Source organism: Stegostoma tigrinum, chromosome 37, assembly GCF_030684315.1.
Source record: "Stegostoma tigrinum isolate sSteTig4 chromosome 37, sSteTig4.hap1, whole genome shotgun sequence".
Classification (NCBI taxonomy): Eukaryota; Metazoa; Chordata; class Chondrichthyes; order Orectolobiformes; family Stegostomatidae; genus Stegostoma; species Stegostoma tigrinum.
Genome location: NC_081390.1, coordinates 13543270 through 13571138, shown reverse-complemented (window position 1 = coordinate 13571138; position 27869 = coordinate 13543270). Strand labels below are relative to the sequence as shown.

The following is a 27869-nucleotide window of genomic DNA, read 5'->3' as shown; positions in this document are numbered from 1 at the left end:
ATGATTGTGTCAGAGTTAAAAACTCTTGCTAAACTTTCATAGCTAAGATAGCATAATTAGTTCTGTTGTAGTTCTTATGTATGCACAACAAAATGTTTGTTTTCAATTAACTTGTTTCACTGCAAATATTTGCTTTAAAATGTGTCAGAATGCTTTTTAAAGATTAGAATAACTTCTGACATTGGTAACAGTCTGCTGACTTGTTGAAACATTCACGTGAATGAATTTAAGTTCAAGGATGCGGCCTTTTGCTTTGAAGTCAAAGCTGATTATTATATCTCAACAAACAAAACCTATAAAATGACATTGCAGTGGACCTGTCACTCTAATCATTAAATGTCAGATATTTCCCGAAATGGAAGAGTATCAAACATTTAGTTCCAATGACTCTATGTTGCTGTGTCTTAAGGATCATGTGAACTTTAGTTTTCCAACTTTTATTTTGGAGTTCACAATTTTTTTTTACAAAATGCCTTAGCTGTCACAATGTTGCCTTTGACAACACTGCTTTTCAAGAAAAGTTTACTTTGTGATTGATTTGTTTACTGAGAAGAATGATTTAACTAGGGTACACTCCAGAATTATTTTATAATCACTCTTTCTGAAACATTGAACAATGCAGTGCCTATTCAGCATAACCAATGATCATAATTCAAGAAATCTTGGTAAAATTTAAAACTCAAATAGCCAGTTAGAATCTTTTACATAAAGTAGACAGTAGTTTGTCAGGGATGTTTTACTGAAATATCTAGCTTTAAAAGGTAGGTGTAGACATATTTTAACAAAAATAGATTGGGCTTTGAAGGAAGCTTAAGGAAATATGAATAAATTAAGATTTTTGAAAGCCAGCAAGTAAAACTCCTCTAATAATATTTTTAGTGATAGAATGTTATCAGAAATTATAATATACAGGACGAAATCTTATGATCTCTTGATCATTGGGAGCTTAGGATGAAGTAAGGACTTAGATAAAAATGGCCTGGGTCAGTTTAACCTTCTGATGAGCAGTTCCCTGTTGCCCAACACCCTGCATGAAATCACTGACTTTGTGTAGTTCCATAGTTCGTTCTTTCCTCCCTATCACCCTCATTGACTTACCCTCCAACTAACTCACTGCCATCCACCCAACTCTTTCCTGATTTCCCCATCTCAAATACTGCCCAAACACCTGACAAGCTCTTAACCTCTGGACTCCTCACCCTGTCTGTCCCGTGATAATTCGACTACTTCTGATCAGAGTGGACCACCATCATTTGATTTTTTTTTGATGATCATAATTTCCAGTCTGAAAACCTTGTTTAATTATGGCACTCTTAAATAATGATTTCCTTGAATACAATGAGAAAATTGACTTTTATTTTATTGATTATGCTTGTACCCTAAACTGTTGTATTCTGAAAGTGTTCAGTCCTTGAAACTGTTCCTTATGTAATATACATCTCAAGTTTCCGTGATAACTTGTTGATCTTAGCTCGTGGTAGTTGAGTCACGCAAGACCTAAACATTCCAGCTTTGATATAGTCCTGTGCTGATATAAATGATGAGCTCTTGCAGCTGTAGACTTTGTTAGGTGTTTATCTCTACCCATCTCTAATCTAAGGGTGCAATAGTTATATGTCTGGTGTCAAGCATACAAAAGGCCTTTAATGATATATTTTGGTTATTAAGCTGTGATGATATAATGGCTTTTGTGACAAACCTGAAAATTTCTGAATTGGAATTACTATGTGGCATGTCTGATTTTCGGGCGCAAAATAATGTGGTTGGAAGATATATTGAGCCCCAATATATTAGGTTCTGTATTACTTGTCTAATGACATAACCACCTTTTCCCAATCTTTTAATGAGAGGAAGTTTACACATTTCAGGGTCAATACTGGGAGGAGAGGAGGCTGGGGGAAAAATCTTATCTCTATTGCATTGACTTTTTTTTCTGGGCTAACAGAAGGGCTGTTAAAGGCCATGAAGAAGCAAGAGGCTTTAGTTCACTACCTCAAACCTGTAAATATGAGGAGAAAGATATCTTGTTTCTGTCTCCACAACGCTGCTATTCCAGATGTCATTCCAACCTATTGTCATATTGTTTAAACCATTTACCACCACAAACCTGCGCCCACATCCTCCCCCCCCCCACCCCCCCCAAAAAAATCCTCAGCTAATGTCTTTTCCCAGATTACAACCACCTCAAGTATTATTGGCCAATAAAGTGAGCTGTACACAACATTCTACTCACATTCCGATTTTGCTGGTTAAATGCAAACAAGATCCATCTTATTCTTGACAACACATGGCACTGTTGACAAATGGCCTATTTCTGGTGTGTCCATTTCTAGCCCATTGGCTCCTTGCTGGGATAAGATTACACCCTAGATTCCTAGCCCAATGTTCACCTCAATTTGCAAACCTTAAAACTGAGTCTGGAGCTGAGATTACAGAACCCTTGAGAAATGCAGATGATTAGTATTGATGCATAATAATCTTCTGCAGGGTTCACAGATAACCTTTAGAAATGCAGACTGGCCATTATAGTATTTTTCTTTGAGTCTAGATAATTGAGGCTAACTATAGCACAGTAGCACTACCATCAAAAAGATGGGCTATCAACATTAGACTGCGAATCAAATCTGCAATTGTACTGTCTTTATGGCTTAGCTGATCACTAGATAAATCTGCAGAGCTGTTTAGGGAGTTCCACTGCTTTCTGGTGAATTTTTTTAGGTAGTTTTAAATTTGTGTACGTTTAAAAGATGCCATTTATTTCTCACCATACAGAATATAGAATCAAACACACAACATGCTGTTTTACATCTGATAAATTCAAGTGAGAGTGAAAATGATCTCGTAAAGGTTGCTACATGCCAAAATGATGATAACATCATCGAATTTTGTTTAGTTTGTTGGTGAGAAATGTAGGTCTGAAAGTAGAGTCTTAAACATTGATGAAGGCAGTTCTAAAAAGCATTGCCAAATCAGAGTTGACTAAAGTAGACTGGGAAATATATTACAAGGTAAGATGGTAGATACAAAAGATCGTGTGAGAATCACTTAAGATGTAACTCACCCAAAAATATATTCCATTAAGGAAGAAAAAAGCCCTCAAAGGATGAACCATCCATGGCTAGCTAAGGCAGTTAGGAATTACATCAAATGAAGACTGAAGGTTTAAAGTGTTGTTAAAATTTCTCGTAGACCATGATTTTGAGGAAATTTTACAAGGATGACGTTTTCAAAAAAAAACTAGGGAGTAATTAGAATGCAAAAGTTAACATGAAGGCAGTGAGTGCTTCTTGAAGTATTTAAGCAGGACCATATCAGTCATTAGAAAATGAGGCTGGGGAATTAATAATGGGAAATTAGGAAATCAAAGTTGCATGTAAAACGAGTGTACAGCCTTCACCATAGAAAACAAGAACAAAGTATTTCAATAATAGAAAATGACTTCAGGGCAAAAGGGAGAGAAGAACTTAAAACCATCACCGTCATTTTTTTCAGAAAAAGCACTAGGTAAACTAATGAGACAAAAGGCTTACAGCAGTCTGAAAACAATGGCCATATTCTACAGCCTTTATAAAGACGGCTGCATAGCTAGTAAATGAATTGGTTGTAAGCTAACACAATTTTCTAGATTCTGGAAATTTTCCAACACACTGGAAAACCACACACTCTTATTTGAGGAAGGAGAGAATGACAGAAGGCAGGACATTTGAGCTAGTTAGCCTAATGTCAGTTATTAGAAACATTTTGGAAAGCATTATTCTGGGGATTTTCGCAGGATTTTTTTGTGAAAGAAAAGTCATGATATTATTCAGCGAAGTTGGTATGGCTTTATGAAGGGATAATTGTCTGATTTTTGTTTTTTTGAGTTCTTTGAGATATAATAGGCTGGTACGTGAATGGAGACCTGTAATGTAGCACATGATTTCCAAAGGGTATTCAGCAAGATGTGAAGTGTAGGGTTACTGCACAAGGTAAGAACTTGTGGGGTTAGGGTGATATTAGCACTGGTAGAGGATTGGCTAACTAACAAGAAACATTCAGGGTAAATGGGTTGTTTTCAGTGAAGATGCCAATTTAAGCCAGAGATTCAGAGAAATTTAACCTCAAAGTTTTTAGTCTTACCAATTCTTTACCCTACGAGAGCAACTGGGGTAAGGTCAAGGCTGAACTAGGCACATCTTTGCTTTACACAGGTGTCTAGGGTTGTGGAGACAACAAAAAGTGAAGTTGAGACTATGATTTGATCAGTCAGGATCTCACTGAATGGTGGAATGGTCTACTCCGATTTCTTGGCATGCCTGCTGTAAAATACCTCTGCTATTTTTGTAACAAATGAATTTTTACAAGTTGAGATGCTATTGTGCTTCACACTACTTGCGCATTCAGATAAAGCTGGAAAGTGCTTTTGTTTGGAGCAGTTTTAAACAAACTAACACCAAATAACTATGGACTTGAAAATGCACGATATCACCTATACAACTTTTGAATGCTTGGGTTGTAATAAGATTTATTAGTTTGTCAACTTGAGTTGCAGGCAGTTTTAGAAACTGGGCTAAAACAGAATTTAGATATCTAGCATAATCTACAATTTGATTTAAAATGCATGACTTCCAAACTAATATGAAATGTAGAATCCTATTTTACTGAGAGAGCTTCAGTATAAGTGCTGAAACCAGTCATGTGATATGATGCATATTCAGCAATTTGAATTGTGACTAATTTTTTTGAAGAATACCACAAATGAATTTTGATATCTCACATGTTTAATCTTGAATATGGATTCTTTCATTAGGGTAATGACATCATTGGTGCTGCAAAGAGGATGGCCTTGTTGATGGCAGAAATGTCACGACTGGTGCGTGGTGGTAGTGGAAACAAACGTGCCCTCATTCATTGTGCTAAAGACATAGCTAAGGCATCTGATGAAGTGACACGATTGGCAAAGGAAGTTGCCAAACAATGTACTGATAAGCGAATCAGGACTAACCTTTTACAGGTATGAACTGAAGCAGCATGCAGAGGTTGTAGGATCATAATTCAATTTACAGGTGAGGCTGTGTCAAAATGATTTTGTACACAATTATGCTTCATAATTCAAATAGAGAGAATGACTGAATAAATGAAACCTTTTCTACTTAAAAAAAATCAAATCCTAATCATTTTCTGTTATGGAACATGAGATATAATAAATAAGATTTTAAAGTTGTCATCCACATCACAAGCACAAGCAGGAAAGAAAGCTGAAAGCATTGAGTAACTACCTATGTTTTCTTTGCCATTCATATTTACTTTCGTTTCTCAATCACAGGTGTGTGAACGTATCCCAACTATCAGTACACAACTTAAAATTCTTTCTACTGTGAAAGCTACAATGTTGGGACGCACTAACATTAGTGAAGAGGAGTCTGAGCAGGTGAGGCAGTCATCAAATTTCTGAAGTGACGACTTTGTTCAAACCAACTTTGCCTATTTATTTCTAGATTAAACATAGGAAAGAGATTTGCGTTATATAGTTGCAGCTTGGAACCTAAGCAGTTGTTAATTCTTGCAACTCCAACGTAAGCCATGATAATGATACAGATCTTTACTATCTTGTTAAGTATGCAGTCCCAGCAAAAAAATTGAGATATTGTAAGAGGCTAAAAAGTATGTTGCTTGGAGCGGGGAGCAAATAGCTTGATTCGGCCCAATCATTCTGTCAACATGGAGAACACAGATTCTGCATTATTGTGCTCAAATTATCATAGCCTGTGTCTTGAACAAAATTACTGTGCTTTAAATATTTTTCCTTCACAAAAAGCATCTAATTTAGCTAATTCATTATGATCCACAAAAACAATTTGATTGGATTTCTGTGTTTTCAAATGGTGTGAAAATGTATTTTGTTTACATGAGTAAATTTGTGACTAAACATGTCCCAAGTTATATTTGTTTAAAATACTTAAATTTTCTGGATGTAAGTTTGCTTGCTGAGCTCGAAGGTTCGTTTTAAGGCGTTTCATCATCATTCTGGGTAACATCATCAAGTGAGCCTCCAGTGAAGCGCTGGTCTTATGTCCTGCTTTTTATTTATCTGTTTAGGTTTCCTATGTTAATGTCATTTCCTGTGTTGGTGATGTCATTTCCTGTTCTTTTTCTCAGAGGGTGGTAGATGGGCTCCAAATCAATGTGTTTGTTGATGGAGTTCCGGTTGGAATGCCATGCTTCTAGGAATTCTAGTGCGTGTCTCCGTTTGGCTTGTCCTAGGATGGATGTGTTGTCCCAATCAAAGTGGTGTCCTTCCTCATCTGTATGTAAGGATACTAGTGACAGTAGATCATGTCTTTTTGTGGCTACTTGATGTTCATGTATCCTGGTGGCTAGCTTTCTGCCTGTTCGTCCAATGTAGTGTTTGTCACAGTTCTTGCAAGGTATTTTGTAGATGACGTTTGTTTTGCTTGTCTGTATAGGGTCTTTTAAGTTCAGTAGCTGCTGTTTTAGTGTGTTGGTGGGTTTGTGGGCTACCATGATGCGAAGGGGTCCGAGTAGTCTGGCAGTCATTTCCGAGTCTTTGATGTAGGGGAGAATGGTTATGCTTTCTGGGCACGTTTTGTCTGTTTGTTTGGGTTTGTTGCTGAGAAATCGGTGGACTGTGTTCATTGGGTACCCGTTCTTTTTGAATACGCTGTATGGGTGATTTTCCTCTGCTCTGCGTAGTTCCTCTGTGCTGCAGTGTGTGGTGGCTCGTTGAAATAATGTTCTAATGCAGCTTCGTTTGTGGGTGTTGGGATGGTTGCTTCTGTAGTTCAGTATTTGGTCCGTATGTGTTGTTTTCCTGTAGACGCTGGTTTGAAGTTCCCCAATGATGGGTCACTCTACTGTGACATCTAGGAATGGCAGTTTGTTGTTTTTCTCCTCTTTTGTGAATTTCACAAGAGGAGAAAAACAACAACAAACTGCCATTCCTAGAACGTCATTTACAAAATACCTTGCAAGAACTGTGACAAACACTACATTGGACGAACAGGCAGAAAGCTAGCCACCAGGATATATGAACATCAACTATCCACAAAACGACATGACCCACTATCACTCACATCCTTACATACAGATGAGGAAGGACACCACTTTGATTGGGACAACACATCCATCCTAGGACAAGCCAAACGGAGACACGCACTAGAATTCCTAGAAGCATGGCATTCCAACCGGAATTCCATCAATAAACACATTGATTTGGAGCCCATCTACCACCCTCTGAGAAAAAGAACAGGAAATGACATCACCAACACAGGAAATGACATCAACACAAGAAACCTAAACAGATAAATTAAAAAGCGGGACATAACACCAGTGCTTCACCGGAGGCTCGCTTGATGATGTTACCCAAAATGGTGACGAAACGTCTTAAAACGAACCTTCCAGCTCAGCGAGCAAACTTATATCCAGAACCTCAACCTGAGCTATAAATCTTCTCAAAACTCGCTAATACTTAAACTTTAATGATTCTTTTTGCGATTTTTGACTTTTAATGGCATTGAATAAAATGAACCTTATAGGTATTGAACCAATTAGATAATGTATTTCTTTTAAGAGTCCAGAGCAAGCATATTTACAGTAGAATTTTGGTCTGTAATTTTCAGAAACTGAACTGTCAACATTGTTTGAGACACATTTGCATGTTTGACTTTTTTTTAAACTCAGGCTACAGAAATGTTGGTTCACAATGCTCAGAACCTGATGCAGTCAGTTAAGGAAACTGTACGAGAAGCAGAGGCAGCTTCAATTAAGATCAGAACAGATGCAGGATTCACCCTTCGTTGGGTTCGGAAAACTCCATGGTACCAGTAAAACGAAGACAATTTCCTAGTCTTTGCCATCTTGCTGCATTGAGAAAATTTTCTACGGATGAACAATGTACTCTACATCTAATTGGAGTATAAAAGGAATCAAAATGGAAATGTAGCGTTAACAATTCTAATCTACAGCTTTCACAAGTAACAAAACCTCTGAAAGTTAACAGTATATTCATTTTGTGTATACAATATTAATTTGAAATATGAAATGATTAGCTTTGTTTTACACTTGGTTTTCTAAAATTTCATATTAAGAACTGTATGTTGCTTCAACACCTATTCCTCATTTATCCCTATTAAACAGAATGAACCATACAATTAATCTGACGTAGACAAGAAACATTGAAGCTCTTGCTTGTTCATGACCTGCTATTTACAAATATGAAGAACTGCTGTAGTCAATAGACAAAATGTGTAGCTTTCATGTATAACCAGCTTAATATTAACTCAAGGCTTTTTTTTCTTCCAATGGGGTATGACAGTTTGGAGTACAACTTGTGTACACTAATGATCTGGGAGCCATGTGTCTGCTCTATCTTGACCCTGAATATAGTATTGAACACAATGACACTTGCACAAATATACTGTCTGTGGCCAAGCTGTGCAATGGCAGAATACATGCTCAGTTGATTATTAAGTTTGTTTATTTGCTGTTTGTTAGATCCCTGATGATTGATTCAGTTGTTAAGCCAAAGACACTAAGATGTTAAATTACTTTGATTGGCATAGTTTGAGAAGTGCACTATCAATCATGGAACATAGTCTATTATGTCATCAGTATTTGGTCTGATTGATCCTGAACACGAGTAATTGACAAGTGCACATATGATTATCCAGTATGAATATATAATGAATTTGAAATTCTGGTACAGTGCACAGGTTAAGAATAAGCATGGTGCTGTTTGGAATATATTTAGGTTTTAGGATCAAGTACTGAAGGAATTTAGTTTTTAACTAACTCCATTGTATTGTTTAAACCTACATTTAATGTAATTTCAAAGTCTGGACTGAATCAAAAATGAAGCAATGATTAACAGTTTAAAATCTGTTAGTCAATTGATGAGATTTTTTTAATGAAGGGATAATTGGATGCATGTTAAGTGGATAGAGTGATTTTATGAATTACAATTTCAATTTGGGATGGTTCATTTGTGAAAATAAATGAATGCATGTTAATTATTGTCAGGGAACTTGATAGTTCATAATATTTTGAACACAGCCATTTTATTGAAATGATGTATTTGTTGGAATGTGTGTATTTTAATCTGAAACGTATACAATTGCTTAACAATGTTGCTCAATTTTGCATTGTGGATACTTTGCACAGGGATCTGAAAGAACAAGTGTTTCCAATGACCAGATTTGAGTACAATTGTTGAAAATGTGCATTATTTCTATGTCACAAGTTGAAGTATTAGAATATACAACTAGTTACAAACCTTCAAAATAACTCATACCCCCATTTTAAATGACTTTCAGTAATTGCTGTCAAAAAATATTATTTGAACTGCATTTTCCAAAATGTCCTATGTAGACTAGTTTCAAAAATGTTGCAAATTTAAGATGGAGTTAAAGATGTAGAAAACATGGAAGATAATTAAGTTGTTATTGTGACATTTGCCTGCATTTATATTAAAACTGGCAGTTACATCTATAATTAAAATTTCACGCACATGCAAGGTGTGGTGTTTTTTGCCAGCACATTTTCAAATCAAATTCGAAAATGAAAAGGATTGAAAATAAAAGGGATGAAAAATGAAACTGTTATGGCTGCATTTCTTAAGGGACTGATGCTTATTTATCTCTGCCTAATTGACTTTGATAGGCATCATGATTGCAATGAAGTTATAAATGGTGTATTACTTGTACATGGAGAGCATTGGTGTACAAAATGCTGGTGATTACTTTTCTAACAGTTTAGAAACTGTTGTTGCCGCAAATAAGTTTATTTTATTGGTAGTAGCTACTAACGTCAATACTCTAATGTTAAGTTTTTAATTTTTTTGGGTGGAAGTGTGTCACTGGCAAGGCTATCCTTTTGAACTGTTGCTTTAGGCAGCAGTTCAAATTGATAAGTCAAAAGAAATCTTGGAACTATTGTTAGTCCGTCCACCACTTGCACACTTGGCAGCTGTGAAAATTAAATGACCACATCCCTATTCTTCAAGTTGAAAAAACATAAGTATAAATTAAATGTGCTGTAATCAAGCATGAGACTTTAATCTTTGATAAATCTTTTCTAAATGAAGATAGTATTATTACAAATAGGGAAACAATTACACTTCAGTTCCAGAACATACTTTAATGGCTGTTAATTCATCAAATTTTTGTGAAAGAATATTTATTCTTTTAAGTCACTCAAGTTATCAAAGCATTGTGATTTTTAAGCCATGTTTGTAGATTCGCTATTTTACTATAAGGCCTAAATACATTGTAATTTTACATTTGGATACTGGATTTCTAAACATTAGTTTTGAAATTAGGATTATGTTTGGACTGCCAGCTTCAGTTTAATGGAGGGCAGTGGAATTGAGATCAAACTCTAATTTGTAATATGGTCTAGTGTATTGTACCATGTAATAAATCATGTATCAAAAACTTCAGCATGGGTGGACAAGTTTTCTTTGAAATGACAACTCGCTTGGTTTTCCTGGTGGATTTAACATCAGTTTACAGTGGCAACTTTCTCAATTTTGAGTGATCTAGTAAGTGAAAAGTTGGATATTGCGTAGCTCACTTTTTTGTATCAATTACTGAAATGAAACAAATTTACGAGAACTTTGCTCCAAACCACCAGACCACAATCAAATTTGGAATCCTTTTGCCAGTATTTGAAATGTAAATGTGAAACTTGAATATTAAATTTTGGTAATATTCTGCCTGATTTTTGTGGAATGTACTAAGAATAATCAAGAAGAGTATGTTTATGGGCTATATCCAGGATTGATGATTTAAGAATTAAATTTGTCACTAGCTGCAATTGTAATTGAAGTATTTTTCTAACATTTTGTCTGTCACAATTGAGTAAGATGGTGAGTTTATATCCCACAGAAACAAGTCTTAAAGGAACCTCTTTTGAAGTTATGCACTACTTGAAGCTTGAAGGTAAAGCTGAAAAAATATCAAAATTCAGCTTTAACAACTGTTTTGGTTGTTGAAATTTGAAATAAAGATGTTTAGCCAGTAAAAGTTAACTAGTTAAATGCTATTCTACAATGCGGTTTCACCAAATTATGCAGTTCAGATGAAGTTCAAAAAAATCTTATTCCCTCTAACCTAAAGCTAGCAAAGCTCAGGATACCGGTCAACTTCTCATTACAACAGCAATACTGTCATTTTGTTCACTCAAAGTTGGATTTACATTTGTCAGTCCACTGAGTACTCTCTCCTTTGTCATTTTTGATAATGTATAGAATTCATCAGCCAGTACTTAGCTGCAGTTCTTTCAGCTAAAATGCTGTAAATCAGGAACAGAAACAAAACTGCTGCAAAAGCTCAGCAGGTCTGGCAGCATCTGTGAAGAAAGAGTGTTCAAGGTTCAGGTCCCAAAATGTTAACTCTTTTTCTTTCACAGATGCTGCCATATCTGCTGATCTTTTCCAGCAACTTCGGTTTTTAAAAAAACTTTAGCCTGATGGCTTACTATGAAAGGTTTTTTTCCCTCTGTCAAAAGACAGTGACAGCCAAACTGAAATATAAAAGTGAGCTGTCTCAATCATCAGATGTACAAAATGTGACAAAATATTTATTAAACCTATTACAGTGAACATTCAATGCTTTTGGCTACCTTTAAAGTAATCTACTTCCAAATGTTGCAATTTAGTACTTGTCAGGCACCAGTGGATAACACTGAATGATGTACGTAATTCTATTGAGCTATGTTGGCACACTAACCTGCTCCATTCTAAACACTTTCAAATATGTGTACACAGGACCATGTCAATCATTTGAAGTAGTAATATATACAAATTGTTGTCTAGGCACAATGATGCTAATTTATAATTTATGCTGTACATAAACAATTGTTTATTAAAATATCCTGGATTATGAAAAACAATTCAATTACTTAAGCCAATTTTCATATTAAGTCAGTAGTTAAGGCAATTAACCCATGGAAAACATGAAATATTTCTCTTTTACTTCAATAAAAGCAGTTTCAGAAATGTTACATTTTCAAAAGAATTGAAGTTCTGTTTAGTTGAATTCCAAATGACAAGAAATTACCAAGTTTCAGACTTTATTTTCTTGCCCTTATGTCCGGACTTGAAATTTTCCTGCTTTGGTGATATATTTCACACCTTTGAACGGTTTGTATCTTTCCCCATACATGTCCAGTCGATTCACTTTCAAACCTAGGAAGGAAAAATAAAATACTATTTAAAATTTCCACTCTCCCAAAACATGAAAAAAGTGTGCAAGTGAACTCTTCCCTTCATTCTAAGGAACACATGTGGATATTCATTTACACTTGCCTAATGTTCAAGTCATATTCCCATGCCAGAGGATTTGGACAATAGCCAGGCTTGAGCTGACAAATGCCAAACAATGACTCATCTGTAAGAGACAATCTAATCACTCCCCAATGACACTCAAGGGATGTACCTTCAGTAAGTGCCTCACTATTAAAAATCCTTATTAATACAGATCAAACTCAACTGACTTGCCACAAACTTGTTGGGCTACAACAGCAAGTCAGTGGCTAGGAATACCTGACTTCCTGAAGTCTATTCACTATCTACAAGACAAGTCCAGAATATGATGGAATATGCACCCAGCGAAGAATTTTCTTCTGCTCCTGTGTGGTTTGACTATTGTCAAATATTTCCACTCTGTGACTGAGTTTTCCGCCAGTAAAATATTTTCTTGACAGTTACTACTTACTTCCATTTCACCATCACTATCTTTGCAATTTTCTTACACTTGATTGTTTTCAGCTTTCAAAGATTTGCCCAGTTAAGAGATTTCAATGCTTATGCTGTTAAATATTGATGTCCACTTAAAATACTTCAGTCTCAATACTGTCAGTCGTAGCCTCTAGCAAAGCATTTTGCAGTCAGTGAAGTACTTAGTGTAATCATTTGCATTTTGGAAACAGTCAACTCAGTCAGCCAGCCAGCTTGCATCAACATGAAAGAGCTCAATTGTGTTCTGTTGATTGACATAAATATTGAAAAGAACACCAACGATAAATTTTCTGCTGCTCTTGGAAATGATGCCAAGGGATCTTCTAATGTTTATTTGACAGCCTAACTTTTTGGTATAGAAATAAGTCTGAAGAAAGTAGATGCAATTCCCACCACACAATACCACTGCCTCCTCAAATTGCCATACAACAGCTTCAACATTATTTCCTTTCAATACAAGATCATCTCCAACATCTTCCTTTTCTACTACTTGTTAGATGTACAGATGTGGCAAAACTCCTTTCCAGGAGATGTAATTAGTAAATTAAGAGTTATGACATACAGCCCTGTGCCAAAAGTTCTAAAGATCCTACACTACAAAGTAACATACAAGTGGCAATCTTGTCAGCATTCTGGCCCTCTTTAAAGTAAACTACATATTTTTTCTTACCTGATACAGCAAGTTGTTGGATTCGAAACTGAACATTAATTGTTGGATTCTCTTCTGGTTTGGGTGCCCCAGTTTGTAGGTTAACCAATCCCTTTAGAGTTGGTAACTTGGGCAAGGTAATTTTTCCAATATCCCAAGTTAACACCTGAGAGCCACAGGAGTGTGTCAAATTATTAAATTTGTCATTTCCTCCTTCAATACTGAGAAATCTTAAAGATTACTTTCAACATTTTAAAAATCTACCAATGATAACAACATTAAAGTAATGACATACACATATTACAGGTGTAAAAATTGTTCAGTGAGATGTTAGGACTTACCTTGGTAACTGGATCAAATGTGTAAGTGCCCTGTGCTGCAGTCAGGGTCATATTAAGCACTCCTTTAGGCATATGAATAATCATTAGAACACTCTCCAGTGTCTTTCCCATGGTCTGTTTTGGCCCAATCGTTACATCAAATCGCCCTGTAGATCCATTTTCTCTGAAGCTGATGTTGTGTTTTACATAAACTGGTATTGCCACCAAGCTGAAAATACAAATCTTGATGAGTATCGTTTCAAATTTTTTTTTTAAAGATTTTGATTGGTTAAAAACAGCCTACAAATTCTTTTCAGAATCTCAAGTCTCAATCAAAGTGACCATTCAGCTTCAAATTTTCAGGGACTGAAAATAATACAATAATTCTGAGCAGGAGTCTTGTCAATCCTGCTCCATCACCTCACCTTTGATTTCCCATGCTTCCCTCCCAGTAACCCTTCAGATCCTTAATGAGAATTCTTCATTAAGATGCATTATGAATCTGAAATAACGGATTCTAAATCTAAATAAACTAGAACATTAAGAAGCACAAGTTGGTGATGATAAATTGGAGACCATTACATCAAGGGATGATAGTGGATAGGCAGTGGCAGACAATTAGGGTGCAATGGAAGAACCATAACCATTTCTTCATGTGGACTGCATCAAAGTAGCTGAAGACTGGTTTGTGTAAAACTTGGGACCGCTGAACAAGGCCAAGATGGATCATCCACTTGGTGCTTCTGGCTGAAGAATGTGTGGTTGATTAAAGAGAGCAAAGAAAAAGTTTAATTGCAAAGATGGACAGCATATTAGAACATTGGACAAAATGTTAATCATCATCATTCTTTGCTGATCTTAAGGATGGAAAAATGGTACAAGAGGAAAACTAGCTAGAGATATTAAAAGGAACTACAAAGAGATAACTAAGAAGGAATTAAGTGAGCAGCGATCATAGCAGAACAGTTGTACAGCATGGAAACTGATCCTTTTGGTTCAACTCATCCATTCTGACCAGATATCCGAAACTAATCTAGTTCCATTTACCAGCATTTGGCCTATATCCCTCGAAACCCTTCCGATTCATTTAAAAGGCATTTGGTTGGGTAAATGTTATAATTGTACCAGCATCCAATGCTTCCTCTGACAGCTCATTCCATACACATCCCACCCTCTGCATGAAGAAGTTGTTCCTCAGGTCCTTTTTATATCTTCCCCCTCTTAAACCTATGGCCTCTATTTTGGACTCCCCTTACCTGGGAGGAAGACCTTAGCTACTGACCCTATCCATGCCCCTTGTGATTTTATAAACCTCTAAAATCACCCCTCAGCCTCTCCCTGAAGCTCAAACCCTCCAGCCCCAGCAACATGCTGGTAAATCTTTTCTGCACCCTTTCAAGTTTAACAACATCTTTCCTACAGCAGGGAGACCAGAACTGAATACAGTATTCAAAACTGGCCCAACCAACATTCCGTACAGCCACGTGACATCCCAACTTCTGTTCTCAATCCACTGACCAATATAGGCAAGTGTCACAAATGCCTTCTTCGCTACCCTGTCTACTTGTGACTCTACCTTTATGAACTATGAAAATGCACCCCAAGTTTATCTTGTTTGGCAAGGCTCGCCAGGACCCTACCATTAAGTACATAAGTCCTGCCCTGGTTTCCTTATCAAAATGCAACACCTCACATCTATCTACATTTACCTCCATTTGCCACTTTTTGAACCATCTGATCAAGGTCCTGTTGAACTCAGATAACCTTCTTCACTGTCCACTACACCAACTTCAGTATCATGTGCAAACTTACTAAACCATTCCTCCAACAGTCACGTCTAAATCATTCCTATAAGCAACAAAAAGCACTGGACCCACCTCCAACCCTTGTGGCACACTGCTGGTCATAGGCCTCCAGTCTGAAATATAACACTTCACCGCCACCCTGTTTCCTACCTTCAAGCCCATTTTGTAACCTAATGGTTGTCTCACCCTGGATTCTACATGACCTAACTTTGCTAACCAGTCTACCATGTGGAACCTTGTCAAATGCTTTGCTGATTTTGATACAGGCAACATCCACCAATCTGTTTAAGCTCCTTTGTCAATTCTTCAAAAAACTCAGTCAAGTTCCTGAGATGATTTCCCAAAGTCATGTTGACAATCCCTAATCAGTCCTTGACTTCATAAATGCATACAAATCCTGTCCCTCAGAATCCCCTCCACCAACTTATCCACCGATAACATCATGCTCTCAGAGTTGATAGTTCCCTGGTTTTTTCCTTACCACCTTTCTTAAATAATGACACCACATGAACCACTCTTCCATCTTCTGGCACTTCACCCATGGCTACTGATGATACAAATATCTCAGCAAGGGACCCAATTGTTTCCCTAGTCCTAGAGAAAGTGATAGTGGGCAATTAAGTAATGGATTACAAGGAAATGGCAAATTAATTGAACAACTACTTTGCATTTGTCTTCACTAGCTGGATACAAGTTACATCCCAGAAATTGTGTACATCAGGAAATGGGAGAGTGGGAAGAACTCAAAATTACAATCTCCAGGGAAGTGGCACCCAACAAGTTGTAAGGACTGCTGTTAAGTACACAGATGTAAGAACTGCTACTTTTAAGATCTGACGAAGAAGTCTATTAAGATAGCTGGTACATTGTCTAGATGTTCCAAACTTCCTGAGATTGAGTAAATGCCCTTAGTGGGGAACAGCAAATCTAGCCCCTTTCATTCATAAAAGGAAGGGGGACAGAAAGCAGGAACCTGCATGCCAGTTAGCTTAACATTTATTAAGGACATTTATAAAAGGGCACTAAGAAAAAGTCAAATTAAATCAGGTAGAGTCAACATGATTTTGTTTAAGGGAAATTATGTTTAACCTATCTACTGGAATTATTTCAGGTGGTAACCTATGGATGGAGGGGAACTAGTGGATGTCCTTTGTACTTAGACCTCCAGAAGGCAGTTGATAAGTTGTCACATTAAAAGGTTATTCCAGAAGTAAAAACTCATGTCTGGGTTAACCCATCAGCATTGATAGATTGCCTTGCTACCGTTGAAGAGCAATTATAAGACTTAAATGAATGATGTGCCACGGGAATCAACTTTGTACAATTTATATCGAAGACTTGAATGGAACATAGGAATGGTTGCTGAATTTGTCTGTGACACAACATGAGGTAGAAATTAAACTGTGAAAGGGACAAGGAAGTTTTCAAGAATAGGTTAAATTAGCGTGCAGAAGATGTGACAAATGAAGTTTGGTATGACATTGGCCATTTTGACAGGAAGAATTTTAAAAATGTTAAAAGACTGCAGAGAAGGACAAAAATCTGTGTCCTTATATATCAATCAGTCACCAAAAGTCAATAGCTTGTACAACAAGTAATTAGGAAAGCTAAGAAAATGTTATTTCTTAATAGGAGTGGAAATCAATTCTTAAGTATGAGGTTATACTTGAGTGGAATTGGAATTGATGAAACACCATCTGAACTGCTTTGTGCAGTATTGGTTCCCTTGTTTAGGGAAGGATGTAAATGCATTATATATAGAACGTAGAAAAGTACAGCACAGGCCCTTTGGCCCACGATGTTGTGCCGAACTTTTACCCTAAACCCTAACGTCTATTAACCTCCACTGCCACCTTATATAATCATTCATAATAGCCGCTTAAATGCCCCTAATGAGGCCAACTCCACAATTTATCTGACAATGCATTCCACGCCCTGACCACTCTAAGTAAAGAACCTACCTCTGACATCTCCCTGATATCTAACTCTTTTCACTTTAAAGTGATGTCCCCTCGTAAAAGCTACCTCTACCTTAGGAAAAAGTCTCTGGCTGCCTAATCTATCTGTACCTCTGATCATTTTGTAAACCTCTATCAAGTCACTTTTCATCCTTCGTTGTTCTAAACAGAAAAGCCCTAGCGCTCTCAACCTTTCCACTTAAGGCCTTCCCTCCATTCCAGGAAACATCCTGGTAAATCTCCTCTGCACCTTTTCTAATGCTTCCACATTCTGTAATGAAGCGACCAGCACAATACTCCAGCTGTGGCCGAACCATGCTTTTGTATAGCTGGAGCATAACTTCAATTCTGAGAAGGTTTACTAGGCTAATAACAAGAAAGAAAAAAAACTGATCAAGCTAGGATTGTATCTGGAGTTTAGAACAGCAAAAGACAATTGGATTGAAATATAAAAAGATCCTGAAGGGTCTGGACAGAGTGGGTGTGGAAAGGATCTTTCTTCTTCTGGGGGAATCCACACTTCAGGGCCACTGACATTTAAAAAAAAATTGGGTTACTTACTTGAGGCAAAGAGCAGAATCTCTTGTCCTCAGGGTAGAATGCCTATAGGACTTTTCTTCCAAAGGCAGTGCAAGCCTTATCAATTATTTCCGTAATCAGGATTTTGCCATGAATCAAGGGGCCTATGCCTGCTCCTATGATCACTGCTCTCTGAAGGAGACAATTCTACAACTGCGGAAGCCCTCAAATATTAAAAAAACCTCAATTCTGTCCATAAACTGTATCTGCTGTGCCTACACATTTCTGCAACAGTAAACATCTTGAAGCATTCACCTGATCAACTGTCCTCAGCAACTTGTGCACTTAACTAAGATTGCCTCATTCACCTTAAATTCAATGGGTAAAGGCCCAACCTGCTAAGCTGGCCCCCTCATATTAGGAATTAATTGAGCCAATATTCTCTGAACGACTGCTTATTTAATCATGTTCTTTTATTAGCAAGGAGACCAAAAATGTGCATTCTATACTCAAATCACAGTGAAAGTTTCTATATAAACAGACAGTTCAGAGGAATTAGACTGATTTCAGAGATAAGGGCTTATGACAAGAGATTAAGCAATTTAGCCTAAACTCTTTGGAGTTTAGAACAACAAAGAGATCTAATTCAGGCACAAGAGATGCTGAAGGAGATTGACAAAGCAGACGTAGAAAGGATGTTACCTCATACGGGGCAGTCCAGAATAGAAGGGTCCATTTTAGGATAAGGAGTAGCAGATTTAAAACAGATGAGAAGAAACTACTTCTCTCAAAAGGGTTGTGAATCAGTGGAATTCCTTAGCCTAGACAGTGGAGGATGCTGGGACATTACATACATTTAAAGACTACATAGACAGATTTCTAATTAGGAATGTCTTGAAGGATTGTGAAGACCAGACAGGTAAGTGGAACTGAGGCTGAAATGACATCAGCCATGATCATAAGAGAAGGCAGAGTAGGCTTGAGGGTCTAAACTGCCTATTCCTTCTTGTTAGGTTTTTACGTAGCTGTCACAACATGTTCTTACAATTATACTTGATATTCCTTGCAACAAACACCATCATTCCATTAGTATTCCTTATCACTTGCTGTACTTGCATTCTGAAGTTGAGATTCATGTCTCAAGACACCCAGTAATTCCAGGCACATAGTTGGACTTTGTGGGAAGTCACTTCTCATTTCTTGCAAATTTGACTGCAACACCATTATTAGTCTTTTTTCTCTCTCTTCCCCCCCACTCCGCCGACTACTCTAACAGCTATATAAACTGCCTTTGATTCCATGAATGTTAACTTCAGCTAACAAGTTAAACACTTAGGTTCCTAAGTGAATGCCAAGTGTAAGTCTATTTTTACCACATCAGATTTTGCTGTGACAATCCTACTTCTGTAAATTCTCGTATTCAAGTCCTGTATAATGCTTTGGTCCACTTCCCTTTCAAAACCACCACTACCTTTCCATTCTCTACCATTTGGCTTTTTGACTGCAGCCTGCCCTCCTCTAATCCATCTAAAGCTTTTATATTTATACTTTTACTATTGGAAAATACCCAAGTCAGGCTTATAATGCAAAATTAGGGCCCTTACCACCAAGGAATATTCATGCAGGTGGCCAAAAGCTTTGTCAAAAATCTAAATTAGCTGTCAGTTGCTTGAGCTTAATTTGTTGAAACTCCTTCATGAGACTCCTTTCTCCACTTCCAAATAAAAGCATCCTGAAATCTCATTTGTCTCATACCTCTTTGTTTTCTTCTGATTTGCTATTTCTCTACATCATTACAAAAACATAGAGGCGTTTTACAGTTAACTTGCATGTTAAGTGGCATGCTAGAGTTGAGAATGGAGGTTAAAGAAATGTTGACCATTTGTGAAAGACAAGAGTTTATGGTATTAGGTCAACTTGAAAGCCACTTAAACCAAAACACTCAAATACTTTCATTAGTTAGCCTGAGCTTCAAAAGTAATTCAAACCAGTATGAACATTTTATGTTTTTTTATCATGGTGAACTCACCAAAATGGAAAAATCTTTCAATTCTCAAGATACTACCTGCTAGTATCAAGTTTCATGCGTCAACATCGAAAATTAGTTGGCAAGAGGAACAATGTCGAAAGAATATGCTGAAGTTGTTACTAGGTCAGTTAATTACATTATTCCTTATTTATTTTGCCAGAATAGACCTCTTTATTAAACTAGTCAAATTTTCAAAAATGCCAAAAAAATCTTACTTTTGTGAGCTGACATGGTAAGACATCAAACGGAAATTTCCATCTGGAGGAATGAATGACAGAACTCGCTCAGATTCCCATCTTTTAAAGCGAACACATGGATGGAAGCTGACATCATCTAGTAGTCTTGGGTTCTACCATTGATGAAAATTTGGGTGCATTTTTAGGCATGAGTATTAGTATCTGAACATTTAAATGAATGAAATAAACTGCAGAACATTATGAAATGTGTGAATTAGTACATTATGGATGCAACAGTTAAGGGATTCTCTCAAATTCCTTGCAATAAACAAATACAGTACTCACCATAAAGGAAAGGGTGAGGTCTGGCATTCCAGTTAGCTTGATGCAAGCATCGATAACACCCTGAATTTCAGCAAAGACCGTTGATCCTGCCACAAACAAACTACCAAAGCTAAACCACCAAAAATATAAGAGTATTTCGTGCAAACTATTTACAAAGCAAAATTACTTAATGCTTGGCATACTAAAGACTTAAGTGTTGATAGAAAGTGTTTTTTCTTTAACTGAAATGGTTTTCTTGCTAATAGCTGTAGGATCTGATTGGCTGCAGTGGATACAACAGTTACAAAATAAACTTTTACCTGATTTGTCAATGATGGCATCAATTTCCTCTGTAACGTCAAAATAAGCTTCATTATTTGTATATTTGACTCCTGCTCTTCGCCATGGGATATTTGACAGTTGGCCTGTTGGAAGTTGATCTCCTACGTTACTGCTACCTAACAATTAAAAATATAAAAAAGTATAACTTCATCCATTCCTTGTAATAGTATATGCTAATACTGTACATAAGAAATTTCTACAAAGATGGATTTCTAAACAGTGGAAATCATTCAGAGTTGTTTTTGCGCAGTACTGCAACGTCTCCCAACTTGGAGATACTGAAACTTTTCCACATCGTAAGCATTTCAGTTCAGGAAACTGGATGAAGAGCAGGGAAATCATAGTTTAAGTAGTTTTTGACCACTTCAGTAATCTCAACTGTAAAGTCAACCTTCTGAAGGCTACAGTGCAGCCTCCTTCCTCTTTTTTTTCCTAGCTTTGGGCAAAATGATGTCCATGTCTTAGCAACAGTTTCACCTGGGAAGCGGAACTGATTTTAAACTGCCATGTCATTTTCATTTATACAGCTGGTTACAGAGATAAGTGGAAGAGTGATCTTATAGACTGGCTACAGCATATAAAAATGTGATAAGGGCTTTTGTCGCACTGTCTTAGCGTGCCTACCTCTGAACCAGGAGGTCTGGTTTCAAGTCCCACCTGCTTCAGAAGTGTGTAACAACATCTCTTGTTCAGATTGATCTGAATTAGGTTATGCTGGCTCTCTGAAGCAGCAATTCACCTGGTGCCACTTTACCTACTTTCTCTTTGCCACCCTGCACATTTTTCCATTCCGATCAAATCCCAGTTTCCTCTTGAAATCTTCTATTGAACACGCTTCCATAATACTCAGACATTACATTTCAAAGTCAACCACTCCCTACTATAAAAATGCTTTGTCATATGTTGCCACTGTTTTTTCACAAGTACTATAAATCCACACACACACACACACTTTTTCAATCTTTTCACTGATGGGAACAGACTTTCCCACCACATCTACTCTGTCCAGATGCCTCTTGACTTTGAATACCTGTCAACTTTTCCCTCAATCTTCTCTTTTCCAAATTAAACTCTCTCTCTCCAATATGTCCATAAAACTCAAGTTCCCTATTGCTGGAACCAATTTTGTGAATTTTTTCAGTACCATCTGTACATCCGTTCCAAAGTGAGGCAGCCAGAACTAAATCCAATACTCCAAATGAGGGCTGAACTCGAGCTTATGCAAGTTAAACACAACTTCCATGATTTTGTACTCACCGCCTCTACTGATAAATTCAGATGCCGTCTGCTTTATTAACTGCACTTTCAATTTGTGCTGCCGCTTTAATTTAATTCACAGAGATCAGTAAAGGTAAAGTCATGACAGGGCTGATCGCTGACGAAAGAGATTACTAGTGGTGAGATTAACCGGATGATCACCACACCTCAAGTGAGATTGAGAACGTGGGACCTTCATCAACTGGTGCAGTAAATGCTACTCGTGTTATTCTGCATTGTAAGCTATTTAAATAAGCTGACTGACCTCCATATTTCTGCAAATATACCCTGGCTGACCTGCTTCTGCATCCTCTTTAAAATTGTACTTTTTCTTTTACTGACCCATCCATGGTCTTTTGACAAATATGAATGACTTCTCACTTTACTACATTCAACTTCTTCAGCCATTTCTCCACCCATTTCATGTAACTTACGTCCATTTGAGGATTTGCATGACCCCCTCTCAGTTCATTAAAAGATTAATTTTTGTGTCTTTGTCACATTCTGAAATTGTGCACGGTATAGATATTCATATTCATCAAGAAGAACAGGAATCTTATCACCAATCCCTAGGGCACTCGTCACATGAGGAAGGGTCACTCGACCTGAAACGTTCTCTAAAGATGCCGCCAGGCCTGCTAAGCTTATCCAGCAATGTCTGTTTGGTTTCCATTAAACATTGCTGTTTCCTGTTATTCAGCTAATTTCGAAAATATATTGCCACTGTAGCAATTATTTCATGAGCTCTTAACTTTGCTCATGTTTGTGGCACAGCAATTTGACAAATGCTTTTGCACGTCCATGTTCAGTATATCAACAGTGTTACCTCAACTGAAGTTAATTAAGCACAATGTGTATCTTCAATCTGATGATGGTCCATGCATGTAGACCCATTGCTCAAATTTACAATCTTACAGTACAGGAGGAGATGGGTCAGGCAATGCCTCTTTGAAAGAGCGACGTGAATTAGTCCCATCCATCAGCTTTTTTCCAACAGCCTTATAACTTGGTCCTCACCAAATATGTCTTTTAAATGTACCTACAGAATCTGTTTCCATGACTGAGGTAAAATATTCCAAATCTCAACAACCCTGTATGGAAAAACAGAAGTGTCTTCACACCCCTTCAGTTGTTTTATAAATTATCTTACTTCTGTAACCTTAGCTTAAAGACCCTCATGCCAGAGAAGAGAGTTTATTCCTAGTATCAAAAAAAATCCTCATAATTCTGAACACCACTCTTTTGCTGAGGTAGAGGAGCCACTTCTTACCTGTAATAGTATTAACAACAGAGCGAAGAATTGTAGGAGGTTTAATTAGTTCTTTTAAGATATTGGATTCAGTAGCCAATGGAAAACCATTATCCAACATTTCTTCCAGAAGTTCATACACGATAACAACGTTATCCTTAATTGAAGCCTCAGAGCATTCTCCAAAATAGTCCTGAAGAACAATGTGATAATGCAATTCCTTAATTAAACTATTTGTGTCAGACTGAAGATTTTTAAAAATATACACTTAACGGCACATTTTACAGCTTTGGGACAACTCATTTTATAGCTAGTACTTCTAAAAAAATGCAAGCACTTTTGGGTCAAAAATCCAAGAATGCTACACATCGTAAATCATGTCTTAAGTGATAATGATATTGATCAAGAGTCAGGATGCCCCTTTCCTTGTGACAGTATCAAAGGATCTTATGTCCGCCTGAGAAGGTAGACAAGACCTCGATTTCCTTTCTCATCTGAGGCACCCTCTCTCCCACAATACGTACAGTACTCCCTGAATACACTTGGTATCTCAAGGAATCAAGGGGTTTGGGGAGTACGTAAAAACTGTTGAATTAACCCCAAGAGGTTACACCGAATGGTAGAACAGTTTCGAATGGCCACAGGATCTCTGTTGTTTTCTTGAATTGTACACTCAAGTCTCTGGAAGGGGACTTGAACCCAACCATCATCTAACTCCCACCCAGGCTCTAGCTAGGACACATTCAGTGTTAGGCGCAACATCGGTAAATTCCCCAAACGAGATTCTCCTGCAAAGAGATTCACTTCACATCGAAATAAACTGACAGAAGACGCCGAAGGTAGTTCCATTTACAGTGACGGACTTTTTGATTTCCCCCTTACGTGTGGCGTGTACAAACCTGCAAAGTTTCTGCCACTCGATGGAGAAACTCAATGACAAAGAGAGGTGGCACTTCGGACTGAATGACAGCAACGAAGAAGATCTTGTCTCTGTACGTGCTGACCAAGTAGTGATGGGGTGTGGGGATCACCGGAGGCACATTTTCCGCCTCCGCGGCTTTCTCCAGGGCCTCGAAGAAATAATCACAGACTGACCGGCTCACCACACTCTTCCAATGTTTCTCCAGAAAGATATCGCCAGTGTTGTTGATGAGAAACAGGCTATGGATCATTTTTTTCTTGTTTCGTCCCAGCGGTTTATTTGTGTCCTTTTAAACCGTGAAGCGGTGTTGCCCGGCCACACGAACAGCCTCACAGGCATCAAATCAATCCGTCAAAGAGCAGCCCCAGGAATATGGCGGCGGCGCCGCCGGAAGCAGCTCCTGGAAACAGAAAACGAGATTTTAAAGAAAATATAAAACATTCATGAATCACCGCACGAGTTCTGCACGAAAAAGGGGATTGAGAGGGGAAGTGGGTATATTTTGGTGCTAACCCAATTGGAAACAGGTTTGTTTTACTAATTCCATTGCATGTAAATGAAAGGGACAATCATGGGTCGCTTTCTCCCAAAATGTCACGTCCTGTGACTTAAAAACAACGCCTTTCATGTCTCTTGCTGGGTCTCCATGTACTTTTGGGTTTTCAAAATTATTACAGGCCAATTGATTGATTGTTGCGTCGTTTCCCTATTATGGTCCAAATCGACTTTGTGACTTCTTTTACCTATAGATTTCTTTTTTGTTTGCATCATTAATAAAATTGATAGCCATGTTGTTAACAGACCGATCATTTTATTTTTTACCCGCCCTCTCGCGTCTGCATCCAATACCTGAAAACTACCACCGAATAATTCTGAAAATTTGGCAAACCCAGGCTTCACGCGCTTCTATTCAGCTGGTCACTGCTTGCGACTTAGTGGGCGGGTCTGGACTGCGTAAAATGTTAAGCGACAAATATTTCACGTTATGAACTTGAATGGTCTGCTTTCCTAAAGTGCTCGGGCCCCGCTCCCACTGCTGACTGCTTGTACCGCCCTCTTGGGCTGCTGATGTGCTCTGAGATAATGGGAACTGCAGATGCTGGAGAATCCAAGATAATAAAGTGTGAAGCTGAATGAACACAGCAGGCCCAGCAGCATCCTAAAATGCTGCTGGGCCTGCTGTGTTCATCCAGCTTCACACTTTATTATCTTGCCAATGTGATCTGCCTACTCCGCATGCGCATTGCCACGCTAGCCCCGCCCTTGTCGTTTCTCCTTTGTACTGGACCCCTCCTGTCCACGTCCCGCCGCTCCACCCATTCACACTCCTCCCCACGCGCCGCCTCTCCGGCACCATCCCTCTCCTCATTTGCATACCGTCAGTCCTGCCCCGCCCCTCAACCGCAGGGCCCAACCCCGACGCGGCTACAGTTCTCCCCCGCCCCCTTCCTCTAACCGCGCATCTTCACTCTGTCTCTGACTTCCTCGCTTAAGTTCCACTGTGCGCAGGTCGTTCCCTTCCTCGCGGTACGCGCGTCTCCCCTCTCCGGTTCCTCCCTTGCAGCGCGCGGCGGCGTGAATTGGGAAGTAATGGCAACGGACGGACCTCAACCGGCGAAAAAGATCAAGCTGCAGCACAATTCCCTCAGGTAAAAAGGAACACCCAGTCATGAAAACAGAGTGCCTGATCTTTTGGTTTATATTTAAACGGTGATTGTTGATGGTTTGAAACCACACTGCCCCCAGCGCACGTTCAAAGATTTTCTTCATTCATTGTCAGGAAAAGTCGATCATGCCTTTCGTATAATAAGCAAGAAATATTTCAAATGAGTGTCTGCCACGCCGTGCATTTGCAGCAATTTTAAGACAGCAGGTTTGGCTTCAAAGTTGTGCTCTACTCCCACGGGCATATTCGACTTATAGACTCTTATTTTTGAAATATACGATTGGCTTTTGTGGTGGTTTAATTTGTTGCTGAGATTTTTTTGTTAGTTTTTCTTACTTGCTGTTGTGCCTTTTGTTGAAAATCTAACCACGCTGGTCAGACTCCTTAATGTTGGACTTTTAATTTGTCTTCCCTCTCTGTACTCAAGGTCACAAAACAGCCCAAACGACCTTTCACGTTGCAAAGGAAAAGCTTCAAGTAATGCCAAAGCCACTGCCTGTTTGAAAAGTCATTAAAAATTCCCCAAAATGTGGTTTCATTGGACCTTTCATGTTGTATCAAAATTGCAGCTCATGAAACTCGGAGACTAGTAATCAAAAACACAACCCAGCGCTCTTCCCACCCACACCCCCCCCCCCCCCCCCCAAAGTAATTGCGTCCTGGCTGGTACTAACTACCCCTGCACAAAATAGACTTGGACAGCAATCAAGTGCCTGCAGCTCTTCACTCTGTCTCTGACTGACTCGCCCACCCCCCGCTTAAGTTCCACTTTGCGCAGGTCGTTCCCTTCCTCGCGGTACGCGCGTCTCCCCTCTCCGGTTCCTCCCTTGCAGCGCGATTATCGCTGGTTCGATCTCAATGTCCGTGTACAGGTCCACAACAGTCAATTTTCATCCAGATTTGCTACATGCATCAGTAGGGTGTTCCTTCGATTTCGTGAAGATCACGAACGAATTTATTAAGCACGCTGCAGTTTGCCTACTTGTGATCTTTTTATTCCATTTGGTTTTTTGATTTCATTGTTAGTTTCCATTTAGAAAATATGCTTGTCTATTTCAGCTTCGCAGCCTTTAGTATCATAGAATACGAAGGAAAATTAGATTTTTATTTATGCTAATTAACATTTATCATTGTGCATTTCAAAAATTCATGGGTGGGACGAGTCTAGGGAATTAAGCAGCTCACAAGTTGGGTGTCATCATGAGCAGAGGTAACAAGTTGCCATAATGAAGCGATCTATAATCAATGGAAATTCTTAACCGTGACAACGTTTGTGTTGGTCCTTCGCTTTTTTTTTGTTCAATTTGCTCAGTTAACTAAAATTGACAAGTTTTTTTTAAATATCTGATTGGAAACCAATCCAAGATTTTAATCCAGGATTTTTCTGCATATTTTGTTTTTCTGTTTCCTTATTCTCTCCCCTACCTTTATTATTTCAGGGGAGTGCTGTCAAGGCCATCAATTAATTACCTGTGAGCTGAGACTTGCTTGGCTTGAAAAAGAGGCTACGAATCAGCTACTCTGCTGTGGGTCTGGAGTCAAATATAGGCCAGATCTGTTAAGGGCATTCAATTTCTACCCTACCTTTTACCATGTTGGCAAAACATTATTCTGGGTTAATTGTCCAGGGCAATAACAATATGCCACTCACATAGTAAGAACTGCTGCTCCTGGAGTCGGAGATAATAGTGTGGAGCTGGAGGAAGACAGCAGGCCAGGCAGCATCAGAGGAAGAGGAATGTTAACATTTTGGCTTGGGACCTGAAGAAGGGACCCGACCCAAAATGTCAGCTTTCCTGCTCCTCTGATGCTGCTTGGTCTGCTGTGCTTCTCCAGCTCCATACTGTGTTAACACTCTGCCACTCTGCCTTTTCATGCTAGCTCTTCTTGTGCCGAAGATATTGTGTAGATGTAGCA

At 38.3% G+C, this 27869-nt stretch overlaps 3 protein-coding genes across 9 annotated transcripts in view; 2 read left to right on the top strand and 1 right to left on the bottom strand.

The window, feature by feature from the left end:
- Window positions 1–10435, top strand: part of LOC125467613 (vinculin) — a 110590-nt gene extending 100155 nt beyond the window's left edge. For both annotated transcript variants that reach the window (XM_048563714.2, XM_048563716.2), the window contains 3 exons: window positions 4790–4993; window positions 5306–5410; window positions 7681–10435. In XM_048563714.2, coding sequence (XP_048419671.1) covers window positions 4790–4993; window positions 5306–5410; window positions 7681–7827 — 456 coding nt within the window. In that variant the 3' untranslated portion in view covers window positions 7828–10435. The remainder of the gene's footprint in view (window positions 1–4789; window positions 4994–5305; window positions 5411–7680) is intronic.
- Window positions 7530–25391, bottom strand: LOC125467614 (AP-3 complex subunit mu-1). 3 transcript variants are annotated; one of them, XM_048563718.2, is made up of 10 exons: window positions 25136–25391; window positions 24264–24686; window positions 23386–23557; window positions 20837–20974; window positions 20538–20623; window positions 20232–20365; window positions 13727–13934; window positions 13407–13551; window positions 12057–12184; window positions 7530–7904 (listed from the first exon to the last, which is right to left on the bottom strand). In XM_048563718.2, the coding sequence occupies exons 2-9, from the start codon at window positions 24534–24536 to the stop codon at window positions 12084–12086; spliced, it is 1257 nt and encodes a 418-aa protein (XP_048419675.1). In that variant the 5' UTR covers window positions 24537–24686; window positions 25136–25391; the 3' UTR covers window positions 7530–7904; window positions 12057–12083. The 3 variants fall into 3 exon arrangements, with proteins under 3 accessions (XP_048419675.1, XP_048419674.1, XP_048419676.1); XM_048563717.2 differs by having other exon boundaries at window positions 7530–12184; XM_048563719.2 differs by lacking the exon at window positions 25136–25391 and adding an exon at window positions 24800–24818 and having other exon boundaries at window positions 7530–12184.
- A 352-nt stretch (window positions 25392–25743) lies between these two features.
- Window positions 25744–27869, top strand: part of LOC125467562 (adenosine kinase-like) — a 263606-nt gene continuing 261480 nt past the window's right edge. For 2 of the 4 annotated variants that reach the window (XM_048563582.2, XM_048563581.2), the window contains exon 1: window positions 25746–25935. In XM_048563582.2, coding sequence (XP_048419539.1) covers window positions 25877–25935 — 59 coding nt within the window. In that variant the 5' untranslated portion in view covers window positions 25746–25876. Of the gene's footprint in view, window positions 25936–27869 lie in introns of all 4 variants that reach the window. The other 2 variants (XM_048563586.2, XM_048563587.2) reach the window with 2 other exon arrangements.